This window comes from Haemaphysalis longicornis, unplaced genomic scaffold (genome assembly GCF_048455015.1).
Source record: "Haemaphysalis longicornis isolate Haplotype H1 unplaced genomic scaffold, Haemaphysalis longicornis Haplotype H1 scaffold_9, whole genome shotgun sequence".
Classification (NCBI taxonomy): Eukaryota; Metazoa; Arthropoda; class Arachnida; order Ixodida; family Ixodidae; genus Haemaphysalis; species Haemaphysalis longicornis.
The window spans coordinates 13,021,097-13,040,817 of record NW_027526460.1 but is presented as its reverse complement, the minus strand read 5'-3'; the positions used below and the strand labels follow the sequence as shown (position 1 = coordinate 13,040,817).

Here is a 19,721-nt window from a genome sequence, read left to right as displayed (position 1 = left end):
CGCATGCACTCGTCGTCTTGGCCGATAACTGCTGGGTCCTGCCAGGGTTTTTTGTTTACGACACGAAATTTTCCGGCCAACGAAAGGCTAACAGCTTCGCTGTAAAAATAATCCCCGCCAATTGCTCTTGTTGCGCATTGGGAAAAGTGAAACGAGACCAAACTACAACCATGCGGAGTTTGTCGATCCTTGCTCTTGTCAATCAAGTGAAGCATTAGATGCTGTCGTCCTGCTTAGAACATTACTGACCCCTGGCCACAACTGGAAGGAGGTGCTAATCGGAACTCTTCTTGCTTTCCCGCCTTTTATCTCGCCGCCTAACAGTATGTGTGCTGGTTCCACGCCCGTGGCATATGTTAGCACTGCGCATGCGCTACATGTGAATAGCTCCCGCCGCAGCCTCTAGAAGCCGTCGTTCTAGAATAGCTGCGAGCCCCTGAGGGACAGCTGAAAAAAGTTTGTTGCCAAATCGTTATAACTCTCCCAGGTTTAATTTCCCGACTCTACCTTTCTTTTCTCCTCAGTCGCTGCTGCTAAACAAAGTTTAAGAACTATTTCGCTTGTCGCCATACTAGGAGATACTCGCCATGTACAGCTATCGCTGCAGTAACTGGAGGTAGGGAAAACACACTCACCGCAGTAATCACCAGCAAATAGCTTGCGTAGATCAGGATCATCTGGACGGCATCTGTCCACACAACCGCCTTTAAACCACCCTGGTAGAAAGCAGATGCAATATAGGCTTGATATATCATTCTAACATTAAATCAAATATTTGGTCGTTATCTGCCATTTATTACTGTAATAGCTCGGATGGAAAGGCAGCAGAACGACCCTCTTCTGGGCAGATCGATAAATGGAAACTAGCGAAGTCAACTTCATGAACAACCAATAGTTACCTTTTATTTGTCTGCTCAATTAATTTATTTTTCTTCATTAAAGGAACCGTCTGTTCAGTTCTAAAAGAGACTAGTTTGGTTAAAAGGTCATTGCGTATAACACAATTATTTATTGTGCTTGTGCAATTGTGCGAATTCATGTACAATTACTTGTACAGTTAATATATTATTTAAATGTATACTTGTTTAAAGAGGCTTTGTTTTGTTACGTAAAATACCATGATTTCAACTAGTCATTTTATTTTCAAAAGCCAGGCCATCCCAGCAAGTGACCCTTCGTATGTTTGATCGCGCTAGTGCGGTTGTTCGGGTGCTTGAGCATGCCATAAAATGACCGTTCGTGTTTTTTAGATGGCGGGTTAGCGCTGTATTAGTCCACTGCGATATACTGCGAATGACTTATTTGTTATGAGCTAGAGCATATTGTTACAAAGCCAAATATGACGCAGTTTTCTTGAAGGAAAAACAAGTTTATTGGAGCGAACTTGTGCTCCCTTAACAACTCAAAGAATACAGACGCGGTGAAGCAGCAGTCAACAAAGTGACGTGCGCAGGCGTGTGTCGGCGAATCGAGTACCTCGGCGTCTGCTCTGCGGGCATTTATCCCTTGGCGCGAGTGTTTCTAGAACCGTCGAATTACATCCAGAACACTGTAGATCAAGGAAGACTATTCTAGGCTGGCGACGTTAGTTTGAAACACCCTCCCTATCAATGCAGATAACACGTGCGGCATAAAAAATAAAGAATGGAACACCCGCTTCCCTTGGCCCTTGTATAACACAGAGAACACAGCCCGGCGCAGCCGGTCACCAAAAACAAAATATAAACAACCCAATGCATGATTCGCGGCAATATTCTTATTGTTGAATTCGCACCACGCCACTTTCGGTACGCAATTCCAGCGAACTTATTCGGGCATGTGGTTGAAGCTTGAGGCTCACTCTTGAGTTACTCATATGCGGCTGAACAGCGTATACGCCTCTCGCTGATTCTTTAAACCAAACTTTGTGATACATGAAACAAATGTTTGGCCGGCTGAAATCCCACTTATACCTTTTACCTCAAAATTTTTTACAGATGAATAATAATAATAAAAGAAATCCACAAGAAACACCTTTGGGATGCAGCATAATTTTGATTGCCCGCGTATTAAAAATAAAGGAAGCAGAAGTTCGCAATTAAACTTTCAATTTTCTGTCTGCGTTCGGAATCCTGTCAGTACACGACTAGATCGTACCTGCCTTAGAAGGCACCTGGAAAACATTTCGCTACATTTTTGTTTGCATGAAGTTACTAGTAACCGCTCGCGATAGTTTGGAGCATAACACATGTTTGCACGATTTAGTAAATAATTAAATACTTAAGAAGAAACAATTTTTACATCGTTAAGCCAGCGAGTTTGCCTCGCAGATTTGAAAGGCGTTTTAATAGACACTTAGGGGCCCCTTTTTCATAAAAGGCCTGTTTACGCAAATTATTTAGACGAAATACCAGTCTGTATGGTTTGAAAGAACCTTGGTAACTTCCTAAACTTCGTTCCTGCCCCGAAAAACCTTTTTACCCCCATAAAGCTAAGAAACTAAGGAAAACTTTCAGATTTCACGCTTGACGTTAGCAGTAATGCAACAGCGGGTACACTTAAAACACAGTTATCAGCGAATTAACTGCACGCTATTGTAGAAGTGATATGATAAAAGGGAGCCAAAGGCACCCTTACAATCGCACAGTTATATTTTCTAATTGTGGTCTAGGCGGCTGCCGATAGAAGCAGAAACAAGATCCTCGCATGGGTTCGTTTTTTTTTGTCTTTTTGTCTGCGATTTGGGTTTTTGAAGATTTGACGATCCATTGGACGCACTTATAGCGAAGATTAGATGGACTTATAGCTTTCGCACTTCTCTTAACTTGCTTTAGTCTTTTATCTTTTTAATCAAGGTAATCTTAATGGCCCCGTTAACGAGAATGCCCCATCACAAAATGACTAGTGCGTTAATCGGCGCATAAAAAAAAACCGCGTTCCGAAAAAAAAAAAAGGTTCCATGCGGATGCAGGAACGTCAGTAAACTGTCGTCAGCGTCATGCCAACATGTAGCATTTTTTATTGGTTCCTTCCGAAAATATACGGCCAGTCTTTTACTCAGTTCTCGGGCAGACAATCACCGGTGGGCGGTCCCGGCAACTTGAGGGGCCGCAGCAGATCATGTCGACGACGGTCTCTTCCCGAGCGCCTCCCGTCCTGCTGCCACGACACAGATCTTTGAAGGAACGCAGCTAGGGCCACGAGGTAAGTATGTACACCCGCCCAATTTTTTACCAGTATCACCGGAGCGTCGACCGTTCGGTCGATCAGCGCGTCGTGATGGAGTGATACGGCAAACTTGGCGAGAGTAGCCGCATGCGCTCTATAAGCAAAGGCCGCTGCTGCCGTCGTTTGCTAGGCTGTTCCAAGAGCACACGGCCGCCCCAGTTTTTTTTTATTCGCTTATCACACTGCCTGCCATACTCGAAATTTTTCTTCGAGACCGGGCACGTAGCGCCAACTGAAAACAGAGTAATCAGCGTTGCCAAACGCAAAGTTCGTTCAGCGCAAGGTTCATTCGGCAACGCTGATTACTCTGTTTTCAGTTGGCGCTACGTGCCCGGTCTCGAAAACTTTCGAGTATGGCAGGCAGTGTAATAAGCAAATAATAAAAATCGGGGGCGGCCGTCTGCTCTTGGAACAGCCTAGCAGACGATGGCAGCAGCGGCCTTTGCCATCGCCTCCTGCCTTTGCTTAGTGCGCATGCGGCTACTCTCGCCGAGTTTGCCGTATCACTCCATCACGAGGCGCTGATCGAACGAACAGTCGACGTTCCGGTGATATTGGTAAAAAATTGGGCGGGTGTACGTGTCCCGCTCTTTGGTCGTGTCCTCGAGGAGCTCTACTTCGTCGAGAAGCTTGGGACCAGCGGGTCGTGTGCCTCGTGCGGGTGTCGTCCTGTTGGAGCTAGAGCTGCCAGCCCGGGCAGTGTGAGCTCCACCAAGTTCCCGCGTTCAGCCTTCGCTGCGCATGCTACGCCGGCAGCGTCGCCGTCACGGTCGGCGTGCGCCTCGTCAAGGAGCCGCTTGAACCACTTGAGCAGTTCATCGTGGCCCTAAACCGGCCTGCGATGTGGCCTTCGACGTGAAATTCTCTGCGCAGGCACGCTTTGTCCAGGCCCCGTTACAGAAGCTTGAAGGTGAGAACCCGCTCGCGCTCACGCTTAGCCCCACGCCTCACCTTGTCGAGTGGCAGGCTTCCGGGGCACATGCTTGCACAACAGCTTTCTGTCGGCCTCTCCCGTGTGAGGTTTTCTAAGCGTGTGAAGTCTGATTCCAGGCGTGCATTAATACAAACGATGAGTTGATCGCAGGTAATGCTGTCGCGCATGCTCGCCAGGCACAACGCTGGGGCCGCGGAACTGGACATCCTTTTAGCAGCAGATTTACGAGGGTTCGCGTGGCTCACTGGATAGCGCGAGCTGCTGCCCCGTTGCCAGGCAATGGTCAAAATGACCGTCACGGTGATAATGATGAGTGCGCCTTCGCCAAAGACGCCACACGTACCAGCGGGGCAATACCGAGATAGGTACGAGCCCGCCACTCTCGGTGCGGTGCAAAACGTCTATTAACAGTGTTTATATGCCGCGCGCTCGGAAACGGCCCATTGAGGCAGGCACGGGCGGGCGACCCAATGAAAAGCAACGCTCTACAAAGATTCGCACCTGCGATAGCGGGGGAGAGGGTAGCGGCACCTGATGGACGAAATTGTATTGGCCACAACAATCAAATATCGATCGCGGTAGCCACGCAGTTTCGCCCCCCGCAGATGCAGCTAGCTTAACAAGCGCCATTTCCACTCCTGTTTTGATCTTGCTCCGTGGCCTCTTAACCGACCTAAAATATACCAAGCCACTTTTATTTACGAAAGGAACGCGCAGAATTGAGCTCAGAGAACATTTTTGAATAAGATAACCAAAGAATATTGCCATTGCTGGGCTCGAACCCGGGGCGTTCGTTCCAAAGCACACTATTCCACTCCTATGCTACCGAGGCAGAACACTGGAGTTTTTTTTTAGCGGCTGCATAATGAAATAAGACGAGTTTTGCTAGCAAAACTGGGGGTGGCGGTGGGTACGCACATGCCTAGTGTTGCGAATCAGCGCGCCGTTGTGCTTCAAGCTTCGTGCAGCGCTCTGCTGCTTTGTGCGGGAGCATCCACTACGTGCGCCTTCCAGGTGGGCGCCTTTGTCGGTGACTCAGGCTTGCGGTGACAGCCAAAGGGTCCCAACAAGCCGCGTCATGCCTGGGAAAGGCCGGATCGCTGGCGCCACTCTGGCGCCCCTCTCGGACCCAGCGTGCGCCATTTCTACCGACCCGTCACGAACTCTGGAAAGAGCGTTGTATTATAGTGCCTAGAATATACTAGTTGTGTGTGTCTGTACCATGTCGCGCCGCTTGCAAAAACCAGGGGGAACGCCTGTTTGACCGTTAGCGCTTTGGGTATAAATAAGAGCCCCCAAAAGCGCCGAAGTTCAGTCCTGTTGGAGCAGTGAATCAATGCTGTCACTCTGCTCGAGTCCTGTACTGTAACTTCGCCCGTCAAGGCATTGTTCCTATATCTCTTCGGCTCATCTCTCACCATGCAGTAAACAAGTTAAGTTTGCCTTCGGCTTCTTGTCGTCATCTTCAAGCCAATAACATTTGCTGGCCGCTCGCTTCACCACGCTACCACACGCATGACGGAGGCGATGGAGCACGGCTCGAACGGCTGGAACGAGGGATTGACCAGACCCTAGGCAAGCTACTACTTCCAAGTGGAACTGAATGGTTGTCGAAATTCCTCGGGAACTTCAGTCTGCTTCCGTGGTTTGAAGGTGAAAGCGAAGTGATTGCCAAAGACTTCTGTGCTGCTACTTCGTGTTTGCGTCTCTTTGTTCCCTTTCGTTTCTTCATCTTTTGACGCGAATTACTCCGGCAGGCAGAGTGGCCGCACTTCACGCTATCCCTCCCCACAGTCGGCACTCTCACCTTTTCTACTCACGTGCCGCCACGTTCTCCTGTCGCGGCGCACGCATCGGGACAATTCTTGTTCCATTCTGGCAGGGTGCCGGTAGCGCTGTGATTGATTGATTGATTGATTGATTGATTGATTGATTGATTGATTGATTGATTGATTGATTGATTGATTGATTGATTGATTGATTGATTGATTGATTGATTGATTGATTGATTGTAAGGTTTAATACGCCGGCGCAGCGCAGGCTATGAGGCGCGCCGTAGTGGAGCGCTTCGGATTAATTTTCACCACCTGGGGTAACGTGCGCCGAAATCTCGAACACACGGGCGTTTTCGCTTTTCGCCTCCATCATAAAAGTGCCGCCGCGGCCATGAATCGAACCCGCGTCCTTGGGCTTAGCAGCACAACACCTAGCCTAGCCACTGAGCCACCAAGGCGGGTGCGCTGTGGTTGAGTGTATATGGATTCTGCTGTTTTGGCTACTCGGGTTAAAATCCCACACGAAACCAATTTCTTTTACCTCTACAGCGGCGGCCATCTTGGTACCATTCACACTGACGCCGACAACGACTACGGTCACTTTTCGTGTTTGATGAGGCACCTAAGGCCGCCCAAGGACGCGCTCAAGGCCGCCAGTGCACAACGGCTGGTACCCTTAATTTCCGGCTTCTAGATCTCTCGCTTCACGAATTTCTTTATGCGACCAGAAACAAGACTAACTGGCGGGATGTGGACAGGGACCGGTATTTCGCCTAGATGGTCACTCAGAAGCTTGTAATTAAAAAAACTTCGCTGTTTGGCGCAACGCTAGTTTATTTTTAGAAAATCAATAGGAAGGAGGGCGAAGGAATTTCTGAGCAAATTAAAAAGTCGCATAACTTGCTAACAATATTAAGCCTGCTTTCGTTTGCTTAGGGTGTACAATTAACTGCGCACGGCGTGGGCGTAAAACTTCTCATCACAGCCTATCAGCCGGAATCTAAATTTTTCGGAGGCTGCAAAGCGAATGAAAAGATTTTGCTGCGGTTAATTTTTTTTTGTACACGGATGTGTATAATGAGGTTCGTGAAACGAGCGTGACTGTTTTTTGTTTATTGCATGGCTATATATTTGGCATAAAATATAAAAGCGTGCTTCAGCCGGGGTTATTCACTGTTTTAATAAGAAAGGGAGATGCACGGGAAGTTGCGTAGCACGCATCTGCCGATGTTTTTCCCTGCCTGCATCCGTTTCGACCACTTGCTCTGTCAGTGTTTGCGCGGCGGATGTATTCTTGCTGCCACTGATCGCGCCTTGTTTTCCTCAGGAGTGAGGCGCTTACGTCGCATAAATTACCAGTCACTCTCGTACCCTTCGTCAGGATATCCCGCCATTTTTTATGACGAACTCATATAACTGTGCTGTAGTAACTTCGAAAACCGGACTAGTTGTTGAAGGTTCATCTTCACAGCGCAGAAAGGGACGAGATACAGAGGACACAGGGACAGCACCCGTCCTGAGTTTTCTCTTCCTCCGCGTCCCGTCCTTTTTTGCGCTGCGAAGATGAAGAATAACCGCGCTGTCTGGCGCTCAGCGCTTTGGAAAATTAAGTATTTGAAAGACACATTTTATGGCCACGTGCAGCAAGCAGTGCGACCTGCAAAAATTAATTGCTTACAACCTCGACCTGGATGTGGACACACGAACGCTACCAAAGCTGATATTACGACACTCCTTATATGCTCTAAACCCATACAACGGAGAGTGGGGATAATTAGCTCTTGTTACGAATCGGCCCGCCACCGTACTTTCCCGCATTACTCCTTGGCTGTGCGGCGAAGCAACTACGTGCGCCTTTCGAGTCAGGCACCACCGTGTCGGTGACTCATACTTTCCAGTTTCGACAAGCTTGGGTCAGACGCCTCGCTTTCAACGCGCTTCAAACTCCGGCGGTTGCCAGCGGCACGTCGAGACCCGTCCCAAGGACACAGAGGCCCCGCGATCGCAGCGGAGTCCTCCTCTCTCCCCTCTCTCGGACTCAACGTGCGCCGAGGCTACCGATAGTTTACGAACTCTGGAAAGAGCGTTGTGTGTGTCTGTGAAGTGCGTAGCGTGCGCAAAATGTAGAGGGAAGGCTGTTTTGACCGTTACCGCTTTTGGGTGTAAATAGAAGCCCCGCAAGTGTTATAACCCATTCCTGTTTGAGCAGCGAATCCATGCTGTCACTCTGCTCGAGTCCTGTATTGTAACCTCGCCCGTTGGGGCTTTGTTCTTTGGCTTCGGCTCACCTCTCGCTATGAAGTAAACAGTTACGTTAGCCTACGGCTTCTGGACTTCTTCGCGGCTGCAACAGCGGCTGGCCGCTCGCTTCACCCCGCTACCACACGTATGCCGGAGGCTACGGAGCTCGGATCGGGTCGGCCCACCCGGTCGCAACAACTGGTGTCAGCGCTGGGATGACACGGTCGCAACACTCTATATAGAAATCTGCGCTCCGAATTTCACAGAAACGGGGATGTGCCTGTCCTGTGATTGCCGCGTGGTTACTGAAGGCTAATTTAAAGCCTAGAATTGCATACCGGGCGCAATTACTTTGACGCAGACGCAATGGGGATCACAACAAAAGGTTCGGCTGTTCAGGAATTGTCATCTTAGAGGGGCTATGAAGACAAAATGCAAGTTTGGTTCATCCGAAAGATTGCCTCTTTGGAATAACACTGACACCACTCTTAACGCAAACTTCACTAAAATAGGCTATATAATTAAGAAAAAAAAAAAAGAATGGCCATGCGACCCACTAGCTCATTTCCCGCAACAGAACGAATTGGTCGTTGGAACTGGCTGAGGCCGTCAATATCCAGCGCAAATTAAACAATGGTTATAAGCTTGCAGAACGAGCTATTTGCGCTTACATTTACTGCACATTCTTTTTATAAGAGTAAAAATGCTGGGCTAACCAATTAAAGCTACGAAATAGCGCGTAAATATCAGTGCGTACGGCGCGCACTATGCCGGCCGAAGCTGCGCAGCCGTCGTGCGCGTTGTTATGTGACCCTGTTTGTCGAGCATACCCATTTTTTCACGAGTGGTTACTATCAACCGTAACAAAAGTAAGCCGCATACAAGCACATTAAGACATGCAGCAAGTGCGGACAGAGGTCATCGAGTGGTGTCGTCGCGCTGTCTATGAAGGGAGGCACTAAACGAGGCCACAATTTAGACTTTTCGCCGTTCCCAGAAGCCTTAGTCAACATACTAACGTTCTTTTTAATACCTCATCACTGACTCCACGGAACACACAATTTTCCGGGAGAAATAAAAATTCTGGCTTGAAATGTTTAATTTACGAGTGAATAAAGCATCGTTTGCTGCCGGACAAGTGTTGGCGGCACTATAGAGCACCGAATCTCTCGAATGAAACAAAATTGTATATTTTCTTCATGGCCCCTTCAACTAGCCCCTAAAAGGTGTTTCGGATCGCGCCCACCCAAATACCTTACAACTGAGACACCAACGCAAGCAGACCAGGCATAGCGTACTTCAAAATGTGCCTCGAGTGTCGTAAAGTCCCATTATGATACGGATAGAGTGCAGCTCCCTTCCCCTTGAACGCTATACTGCCTCAGAAATCTCTCTCTCTCTCTCTCTCTCTCTCTCTCTCTCTCTCTCTCTCTCTCTCTCTCTCTCTCTCTCTCTCCCCCCCCCCCCCCCCCCCCCCAGAGACTCAAGGCGCGTAGCAGCACAGTCAATATTCCGCACCGGCACAGACTCTGTGCTGATACGGAGGGGCCGCCACTTCCGCCAGTCCCTACCCACCTTCCCGATACGACGTTGTATTGATTGTGCAGTCTAATTTTAGAATTATAAGCCAAGTATGCGTCCATCTTTTGGGCTTGCCCCCAGTTAGGTTTTCAGTACCAACTTCACCTGTACGCCCGGGGATAGCTGCCAGAACTTCCTGCACTTGTTTTGTGCCGCCGGTCTGGTTGGGTTCCTCTAAATTCATTCCCATTAGCCTTTCGGTCATCCCCTTCGGAAGTAGTAACCAACATGTAAATTTAGAGAGACTTACGATGTTCGTATAGAAGGTACAGGCCAAGCCGTTTATGACGATAGAAGACCACACAGAGATTCCAGTAACTGAAAATTGTTTGACAGAAAAAACAAGCACGGGTGAAGTGTTGATGAAACACTAAAAACAATTTTTTTTTCTTGTTCAACACAAGAATTTAGAAACATTCTATACGAGAAGAGTTGTTCGTGACGGCACGAAGTTTTTTTAGTCTTCAGTTTTGGGCTTTTATTGCAAATAAAGCCCTGTTCTCTGCATATGTAACGAAAAACAAAACAAAATAAACACGGGCGCCGTTCTGTCGGTACAAATTTATTTCTTGCTTTTAGTGACAATTTTAAGGCTGTTGTGAAACATGCGTTTTTTGTTTTGTTTTCTTGCCAAGTGTTTTGTCGCTATAGTATCAGCACAAAACATTTGAACCTCGCGAGGAGTATATGCCCCTTGTTGGCCCAAATGCAGAAGGCCAGTTGCTACGGAGATTGAATACAACTAGAAATTGTTTTGCTGTTGCCAAAGGCTAAGAATCTCCTTTCCAAGGGAGTTCTCAAAGAAATCAGCACACGATTATTCGAACAGATAACACAATAATAAAAAGCACCTGTACTGACCCTGCGATGGCATAACAATGCTACTACCAGCTTCCGAGAGGCACTATTTCGGTTGCTGCGCTAAAATCATGAGAACGTTACGTTTGTCTCGATCGGTGGCAAGCGCCTGTTTCTGGTTCTAAAACCACGTGATCTTGTCCCTGAAGCCGTCGCGATTCATGGTGTAGTGCGATCACAGCCGGATCGTCATTCCGTGCACGATTGACAGCTCTACTTCGAGCGCGACATCGCTCTCGCAATTCCTTATTCGTGAACTACTTCGAAGGAGTCATTGAAACTAATGTACCGCGACCGAGGTTGATTTGTACCGATCGCGAAAGCTGGGTGTACAGTGTTGCTACTCTCGCTTCCAAGTTCAGATGGTTGTCAGTCGGCGCGCGATGACGTATCGGCACGTGGCAGTGGTGCATGATGGGATAGAGTGGTTGGTCGACACGATATTGTCTAATGCGCCAATAGCGACGTCGAGGAAAAAAGAAGACCACAGTTGCTTTTTTTGTTGGTGGGGGGGTGCTTGGGCGGGGGGGAGAAGGGGGCTTGCGCACACCTTAATTTCCATTAACCGGAGGGAAATATGTAGTGTACAAATATTCACTATGAATTTTCGTTTTCTTTTAACATGCGAGTGGTAGAAGTTTTCAAGGGGAGGAATTAGGAGCTCTTATCACGTCCATACATATGAACCTGGAGCAGCTTGGTTGTGAAAAATCTCTGTTAAAACTGTGCGGGTTACATCGTGCTAAGCAGAACTATTTATGACGTTGCCTAATGTCTCCTCGTTGCTCTGACGCGTGTCCGTCTGTCTACAAGAGCGACAGTGCTATAAAAAGTGCTATACAATAATAACTACCCGCTTACCTGAGGAGACGGCCAGGGAAGGTCCGTATAGGGCGACGCCAGTGTAAAGTACCTGCGAAACGAGCATGGGATAGATTCACTGACAAAGAGAAGTAAAGTTTAATGAAATGAAGGAGATTGACTCAATTTGGTGCTCTGGCCCACTATTCTGCTTTGGGAGAAGGGAGAAGAGAAGCTACGGCGGTAACGAAGTATCCTCATCATGGCCTTGTATGAAGGGAGAATTATCATATTCTAGTTCACTGTACATGTGTTATAGGATTACACGGAAGGCTAGATGTGTATGCACACTGGCATTTTCCCTTTTTAAAAACTTAAAATCTGCAGAAAAATTCGTCCATGTCCAATTGACCCACACCCTAGACGACTAAAATTTAAGAATTGATTTTAATACAGGCGAACTGCAGTTTTTAACTCGCGAATTCAGCGGTTACATTACAGGGCCCAAATTGGCCTCGAAATTTTCTCCTCCGCTAGTTCTTTGCGTTCTGCTTTTCAAGTCTGCGCACGTTGAACGAGGCAGTTTGTCGCGTGACGGCAGCACGCCACCTGAATGCGTCTGTTGTATCTTGCTCCAGAAGTTGTGTTTGAGCCAAGAAAACCTATTACGACTCGGCAACATCGCAGAAGCCAGTTTGTGCATCCTTTTTTGGGACGAACGCTTTCACCATAAAGCAATTTAGCCTCACGGGACCGCGTTATCGTAACCTTGACCGTCGCCGAATCACGGCCATGGACACGATAACGCGGTAGACATGGTTACACGCACGGTGGCTTTCAGTTCGGTTTGCGATGGGCCCAAGGATGCCGACACGCTGTTACCGCAGCCACTGTAACAGCGTATCGTTCTCAAAGTGGGGTCCGTGGACTTCAAGTGGCCCGCAAGGACATTTCAAGTGGTTCGCAGAGCACCGCATTAAAGTGCACCCCCCCCCCCCCTCATTTTTTCTCCCTTTTTGTCGAATTTTAGTGGTATCGCAAGTGGCTTCGCCGTATAAACAGTACGTCTGACTTCTTCGCACGACACTTGTTTTTGAAGTCAGCTTTTCGCATAACACTAAAGCTATGCAAAAAAGCCACACACCCAAAATGTGGGCATAGGATAGATGTATGGGTTACTTTAGGCGCAAGAAAAAAATAGTTTGGAAACTTGGCACTTGGACGGCTCCCCCATTACGTGTGTAACGCTGGAAGGGATGTTCAACACCTTGACTGCTTAGAAACACTCGCAAATTGACTCGAAGCATCCCCACGTTATGCCCAGTTTAGCCTTGCAGGCTGGTGTTCTTATAAGAAAGTTTCATCTTATGAACAGGCAAAACATTTCGCGAGGTGGGAGGAAAGGAAATAATTACAGCTACTTCTCCGTTCTACAACCACTACACTGCTTCTACAACATCGGCGGGGCAAAATATGAGAACACTGCTGGGGCAGATCAAAATTTTTCTGAGAGAAAACAGTGAGCCCAGGTATTTGAAGAAATGAAATTTTCTGAACAGTGGTTTTATCAGAACGGTCTTATCAAAACAGAAGTATTCTTTCTTTCTGACGAAAGTATTGTCTATTGTCGAAGAAACGATGGAAGAGTTAATGCGATCTTTCGGTATTTACATTTCTAATTCTCTACTTTTACATTTCTACTTTTTTAATTACCTGAAATGCTTTTATAGCGGGCTCAACGAGCCTGTTAAGACCTCATAAAAGCTGATCACGAGATACCTGAGCCAAATATTACTGCTCTACGCTCATCAAATAATAGAGATACTCGCTAAAATGACTTTTTTCTCTTGCAAAATAGTTTTTACTCGAAGTCTGGGCATTGATTCCACGCTTGAGTGACGTCACTCAAGCAATAAATGCTCTCAATAGCTACTTTATAGGAAACTGCAATAAAATGAAGCATAAACCAGAAGAGGTATCCATAGCGGCGAGCACATCACTCAGTGCCGCTCTATATTGGGGATAACTCTATAAACTTTGACGAGCTAGCAGGCACGAAGAAAGGATATAAAGCGGTTATCGGCACCACTGCAAGGGCATTTTAAACCAAAACTTCAAAACCGTTCAGCTTCAGTGTCCCCATATTCTGCATAATTGTAATGAAGTTCCCCACGCAAATGAGAATTTTCGAGGCGTTTCTCGAGCGAACTTCGCTCAGACGCGCGTATACGCACCGTTTGCAGAATGAAGATTCCAGAGGCTATTTTTCTGATGAGCACCGACGCAAAGCGCTTTTCAAGGTACTGAAACGGAGCAGAAATCAATTCAGTTCAAAATGTCGAAGGCACCTAGGCAATTCTTATTATGTAGTAAAAACGAAAGCCACAGTGTTTACTACATAATAAGAAAGACATCAAAGCCACACACGTGCTTAGCATATTCAAGAACTATCAGCAGCAACAGAAAAAATCTTCTCTGACGATCTGTTATACATTCTTCAGACAAACCAAAACAAGTTTTGGCACATCTCTGATAAACTCGGATGGGGTAGCAATCGAGAAAAACCAATGCGCCACTGCCCTAAATGACCACTCCTCTGTATTAACCTCGGCCACAAACACTGCCGCCGTGATACCAGCGGACCCTAGCCGTACCGAACATTATTTTGAGCCCTGAGGGAATATCTAACATAATACAAGCTCTTAAACTTCCATCTTCAGCTGGATGCGATTAGATTAACAGCAAACTACCAAAACATACCTTACTGCTATCTAGTCATGATTTACACTTAATATTTTCACAGTCCCTTGACACCGGGCAAGTCCCGGATGACTGTAAAAAAGACCAAATTGTTCCAATTTTCAAATCAGGCTGTCCTGCATTACCAGCGAATTATCGACCTACCTATCTGACTAGCATCTGATCTAAGCTGTTCGAACACATCTTGTGCTCTTACTTAATAACCCATCTAAAATCAATCAAATTCTTTTACCCACACCAACGCGGCTTTTGAAAATTTTTCTCGTGCGAATCCCAATTAGCTGGCTTCATACATATCTTACTACAATACATGGACGCCAATCTTCAGATTAATGCCGTTTTCCTAGACTTCTTTAAGGCACCCCATCGCGTTCAACGCAACCTTCTACTCCCCGAGCTTTCAAATCTTGGAATTTTATCTAACACAATTTCTTGACTTAACGATTCTCAGGCTAGCCAATCGCAAACAGTTTGCAACGGTCAATGACCACCATTCGCTTCTTACTGACTACGTCGGGTGTCCCGCAGGGTGCATGCCTCTCCCCACTGCTTTTCCTAATTTATATTAACAACCTACGAAATAATGTTGTTAACAAGCTAAGACTGTTCGCCGACGATTGCGTCATTTACACCGCCATCCGCAACCTTGAAGAGACCGTTGCTCTTCAGCAGGACCTCAGCCAAATTGCAGCAGGGTGTGATAAATCCTTATGCCACCTTAGCGCTTACAAATGCAAACTTGTATCAGTCACGCGTAAAAACTCAGTAACGCAGTTCCCCTACAAAATCAACTCATCCTTCATTGCTCCTGTGGAATCCTACAAATACCTCGGAGTTCACCTCACATCGTCTCTATTATGGGCATAACACATACAAACCATCTGCTCAGATGCTGTGCCGGAACCTGAAACTTGCATCTCCAGAAATCAATTGACTAGCCTAAATAACATTTGTGCCACCTAAGCTCGAACACGCATCTTCAATGTGGCATCCCTCAAAAGCATGCTTCTCTCAGAAATTAGAAGCCATACGGAATCGTGCCGCCCGCTTCATCTGCTCACAGTACTGCCCCAACATGAGCGTCACCGCACTGAAGCAATCTTTAAACCTTCATTCTCGTGAGTAAAGCCGGATCATATCACGCCTTTTCCGAAGTCCCGACACCCTCTCCTAAAACCGCCAAACCTTACCTCGTGTCGTATCTGTCAATACTGAACTGGGGCGGTATTCTCGTAACTGTCCCTTTTGAAAACGTCCCTTTTGAGTCCCTTTCATCGTGACGTACTTCCGGTTAAGCAGTGGGCGTTGGCAGTAGGTTTGCCGCGCTTGCGTTACGTCACTTCCGGTAGTTTGCTTTTAGCCAATCAGGGCTCGCCAAGAGGGACACTTTTGAAAGGGACGGAAAAGGGACAAAACTCGAGAATACCGCCCCTGGTTCCTTCCTCAAGCAATAACCTTTTGAGACAATCTACGTGATACCGTAGCATCATGCCGCGACTGAAAACTTTTTCGCGACAAATTAATGACCCATCTTCCATAGTACGTACCTTGCAAATGTGTCCTACCTTGACGATTTTGTATCATTAGTACTCTTCCCTTGTATTCTCTTTGTACTGCAATTTCGTGTTGCCGTTATGCCACTTATACTTGTACCCTTGTAATTTGTTTTTTTTTTCTTTATGTGTGTTTTTGTATGTGTTTATTCTTTTTAAATTTTGTTTTCTTGAGGCTCTGACATACAAGCCTGTACGCCTCCCACCAGCCTGCCTTCCCCCCTTATGTAATGCCCTCAGGCCTTTAAGGTGAAGATAAATAGAATGAAGTACGTCCAAATTCCAAGCGGGTATGTTGTGGGCGTCGCCATAGTGCCCTGGATCAGTGGTGAGTACAGTGTCGCTGGATGAGGCAGCGGCGTGAGTGTGAAGCACGGAGCAGCGCAGGGTGAACGCACGTGTTTTCTCGATGTATTCCTCACCCCTATTCCGCCGCGTCATTTTCTGCTTGTCTCCGTTGCCTCCAATGTCGATGTGCAGCTGACGATGGCAAAGAGGAAGGGGTTTGTGACTGGGCCTGAGATGTTCATGCCAGTGGCTTCGACGTTAGCGCCGGCGGCACTCGCTATTAAGACGTGGCCTTTCTCCGTCGAGCCTAACGACGTTCTATTTCCTAAGATACCACGACTAGGTCTTTTTGCAGCTGAAACTGCCACCTTCAATGCATACATTCTGGTTACACAAGAGAAAGATCAGACTGTTTTTTTTTTATAAAACGTAATGACCAGAACGATATGTTCATTTCAGTCAAACGTTTCGTCTTTCGTTTCTTTAATGATGCGACCTCCATACGTTCTTCGATTTTGCCTTACCTCGTTGATGCTGGTGACGTTGAGGCCGTGGTAGACGGGCAGGAACACGTACGCCGAAAGGAGCACGCCGGCGGAAGTGGCGAACACGCCGTGCCAGAGCACTGAGCCATGCAGGAACACCTGCGTGGAGAATCGCAAGTGTGAGTGTTGCAATGGCGCGGCGCTGTTCTAAGTTCCCTTTCAATACCGCAGAACAACACTTGAAATCGGAGGAAGTAGCGCGCAGTGTAACTATTAACACCTGTAACTAGAATTAGCTGTAAACGTAATTTGGCTGCTTGTAGTTCAACTGCGCTTTAAGTTACACGGTACACAATCTCGGAGAGGAGACCTGGAATGATGAGGACAACACGGACGAATCTGTCAACTGGTTTATTAAAACAAGAAACACTATTTGCGTGGGAACTACAGCACGTGGGAGGAGACACTCACTCACTCACTCACTCACTCACTCACTCACTCACTCACTCACTCACTCACTCACTCACTCACTCACTCACTCACTCACTCACTCACTCCCACCTCACTCCCACCTCACTCCCACCTCACTCACTCACTCACTCACTCACTCACTCACTCACTCACTCACTCACTCACTCACTCACTCACTCACTCACTCACTCAACTCACTCAACTCACTCAGCCCCTGGATTCAAGTAGCCCTCTTACCTGTGCGGGCAGGCCCAGCACGTTGATGGCGGAGAAAAAGCTGGCCATCATTGACAGAGACACGGGCAGCCATCCCAGCTGACCGCGGGCAGTGAGGAAGTGGCGGCTGTTCTGTCGACGCCGGTCCTGCCAGGCCACCCACACACCGATGCACACGGACAGCGCCAGAAAGGATACCAGCACCGCGTAGTCCACGATTCCGAAGCCGGCCATTCTCGAGGTATACCTAGGGTGGCTACGAGCGGAGGGGCACCGGGTTGCTGCAGTAGCCGTCAGGCCGCACTCACGTGTGTACACCACCCGACGACACAAACTTGGCTCAAGATTCCCGCTGATGAGTGCCGTATCACAGACTGGCCGTCTCTCGGACCCAATAAACGAGCGGATGTTGTTGATGCTGGGCGGATCAGCCACAGATAGTACTCGCGAGTCGGGCATGGGGGACGAGGCGAAGTAGATAACATTGATAAAAAACGGTAAAGTTATAAACCATTTGGGCGTGGGCGGGGGGACAAAGCATTACGTGCTTCTGCAGTCATGTCTATAGAGAGTACAAACCCCAAGTGCAAGATATGAGCAAAACATGCCATAGAAGGTCGGATAAGAAGGGGATATCTCCCCTGCACGCAAAAAAAAAAAAAAATCATTATTCGAGCTGTTTCAAGAGGGGTAGATATTCTGAGACTCGGCAGGAAGTTTGCAGCGGACCATCGTATTTACTGTAAATCGAAAACATTAGCGCGTAAGAAGCGCCTTTGAGTTTGAGTCGGATAATGCACAGATAATAGTGAGACAGAGCAATGAACTCGATTGTACCGCTGAGACAAACACGGGAAGTGGTGACTTTAAGCATGCTATGCTCGCCTGCCACACGATCTTAAAAACCCTTCAGACAATACTGAGTAAATTGCTAGATGGGATAGCGTGCGCCGGAGGCGCAAAAGAAAGATATTGCACGCTCGCAGCTGTCTCTACGTTGTGTAGGCGAACTTCAAGTTGCCCACGGAGCTACAACTCTATACGGCCCGCAGACAAATGGACTAAGAGAAATGTTCAGACGCGCCCTTGGTGACACGTTCTTCGTGTACATATCGTCGGACTACTCGAACTGGCGCATTCTTCCCCCTCGTCACCACCACTTCTTTCTTCCACCGTTCTTTCTGGTGTATGGACGTGAACCATTGTACCTCATCAAAACTATTCTGCTCTACCACTCTGACACTCCTAATGTACCAAAATTTACCAGTTGGTGGGCATGCTGAGGATTGTCGTCAGCTCGCTCGTACCTTCAAATAGACCCAAATGGGTCAAATGAACCCACGGAGCCAGCTCGCACATCCAACGCTGCCCGTATGGTGATGATACATGCATCCCTAATATATAGGTGGTATTCATTGAAAAGTTTAGCTGTCAATATCTTCGCTTGGCAACTCTGTAAATGCCACGTACATGGCCCAAACGCCAGGATGCATGCATCCCTAATCAACAGGGGGTATTCATTGGAAAGTTTAGCTGTCAATTTCTTCGCTTGGCAACACTGGAAACGCCACGTACATGGCCGAAGCGCCACGGACATGGCGCGGCTTGTGCCACTGCACCCGCACGCCGAAGAAAAAAAAAAACACCGACGTGCGTCGTCTGCTCCATTTCAACCCGATTCGCAGCGGTAATGTCAATAGAGACGATATTAATCGGACTCGCATTGGAGTCGAGGCATTACTTCGGTAGGGTAGAGTTTGGAACGTCCAACACACATCATATGCTTAGCACGGACAAGTAACGTCATCCCGCGGAGCTCGACGTAACCAGTGACGGCGCACTCACATGGTTGCCTGCATGCGTGCCTCGCCAGTGAATACAACCTATATCATTTGATATGGCACTGTGCACATTCCACGATTAGTCGCGAGCCACTATTAATTTTTAGAACTCGATTCCCCACCTGCAGATGAAGAAGCGCATTTGCAACGCGTTCGAGCAGACCCTTGTGTGCTAGAGAAGATAATTAAGTATTCACTAGTGGTCTAAGTCTACGTTCGGGTATGTGTGAGCCCCAGGGAAATCATTCCGGCAGGAACCTATGCCACAATTTTCGTTGTGCAGTATTTCAGATCGAAGCCGAGAATCTGTGGACGGTAAAGAAATGCCTGTCTCGCCGTCCATGCCCTCAGTTCTGGTGCTAAATTACCGAACACTACGAAAGACGTCAAGCTGCTTGCATATAAAACATTTGTGCTCCCTGTTTTAGAATATGCTTGTGCTGCCTGGAGCCCTCACCAAAAGAATTTAATAGGTAAACTGGAACGAATTCAGAGACTTTCCGCACGATTTATATGTTCGAAGTATAAAAGGACGGATTCGGTTACCGAGGTGTTAAAACTAAGCGGTTTAGAATCTCTAGAAACCAGGCGACAAAATCAGCGCTTAAAAGTATTTTTTCAGATAATGCAAGATCAAATAAAAATAGACAGAAGAATTTACGTACACCCCCCGAATAAGCTCAGCAGCCGGATCAACCATGACGCGGCAG

At 47.5% G+C, this 19,721-nt stretch overlaps 1 protein-coding gene across 1 annotated transcript in view; it reads right to left on the bottom strand.

Moving 5' to 3' along the window:
* The window catches only part of LOC144152014 (sodium-coupled monocarboxylate transporter 1-like), a 37,543-nt gene extending 20,008 nt beyond the window's left edge, over positions 1-17,535 (bottom strand). The window contains exons 1-6 of the mRNA XM_077683199.1: positions 17,192-17,535; positions 16,523-16,642; positions 13,632-13,700; positions 11,458-11,509; positions 9,989-10,056; positions 636-716 (exon numbers count right to left, since the gene is read on the bottom strand). Coding sequence (XP_077539325.1) covers positions 636-716; positions 9,989-10,056; positions 11,458-11,509; positions 13,632-13,700; positions 16,523-16,642; positions 17,192-17,404 — 603 coding nt within the window. The 5' untranslated portion in view covers positions 17,405-17,535. The remainder of the gene's footprint in view (positions 1-635; positions 717-9,988; positions 10,057-11,457; positions 11,510-13,631; positions 13,701-16,522; positions 16,643-17,191) is intronic.
* Positions 17,536-19,721: the final 2,186 nt, after the last annotated feature.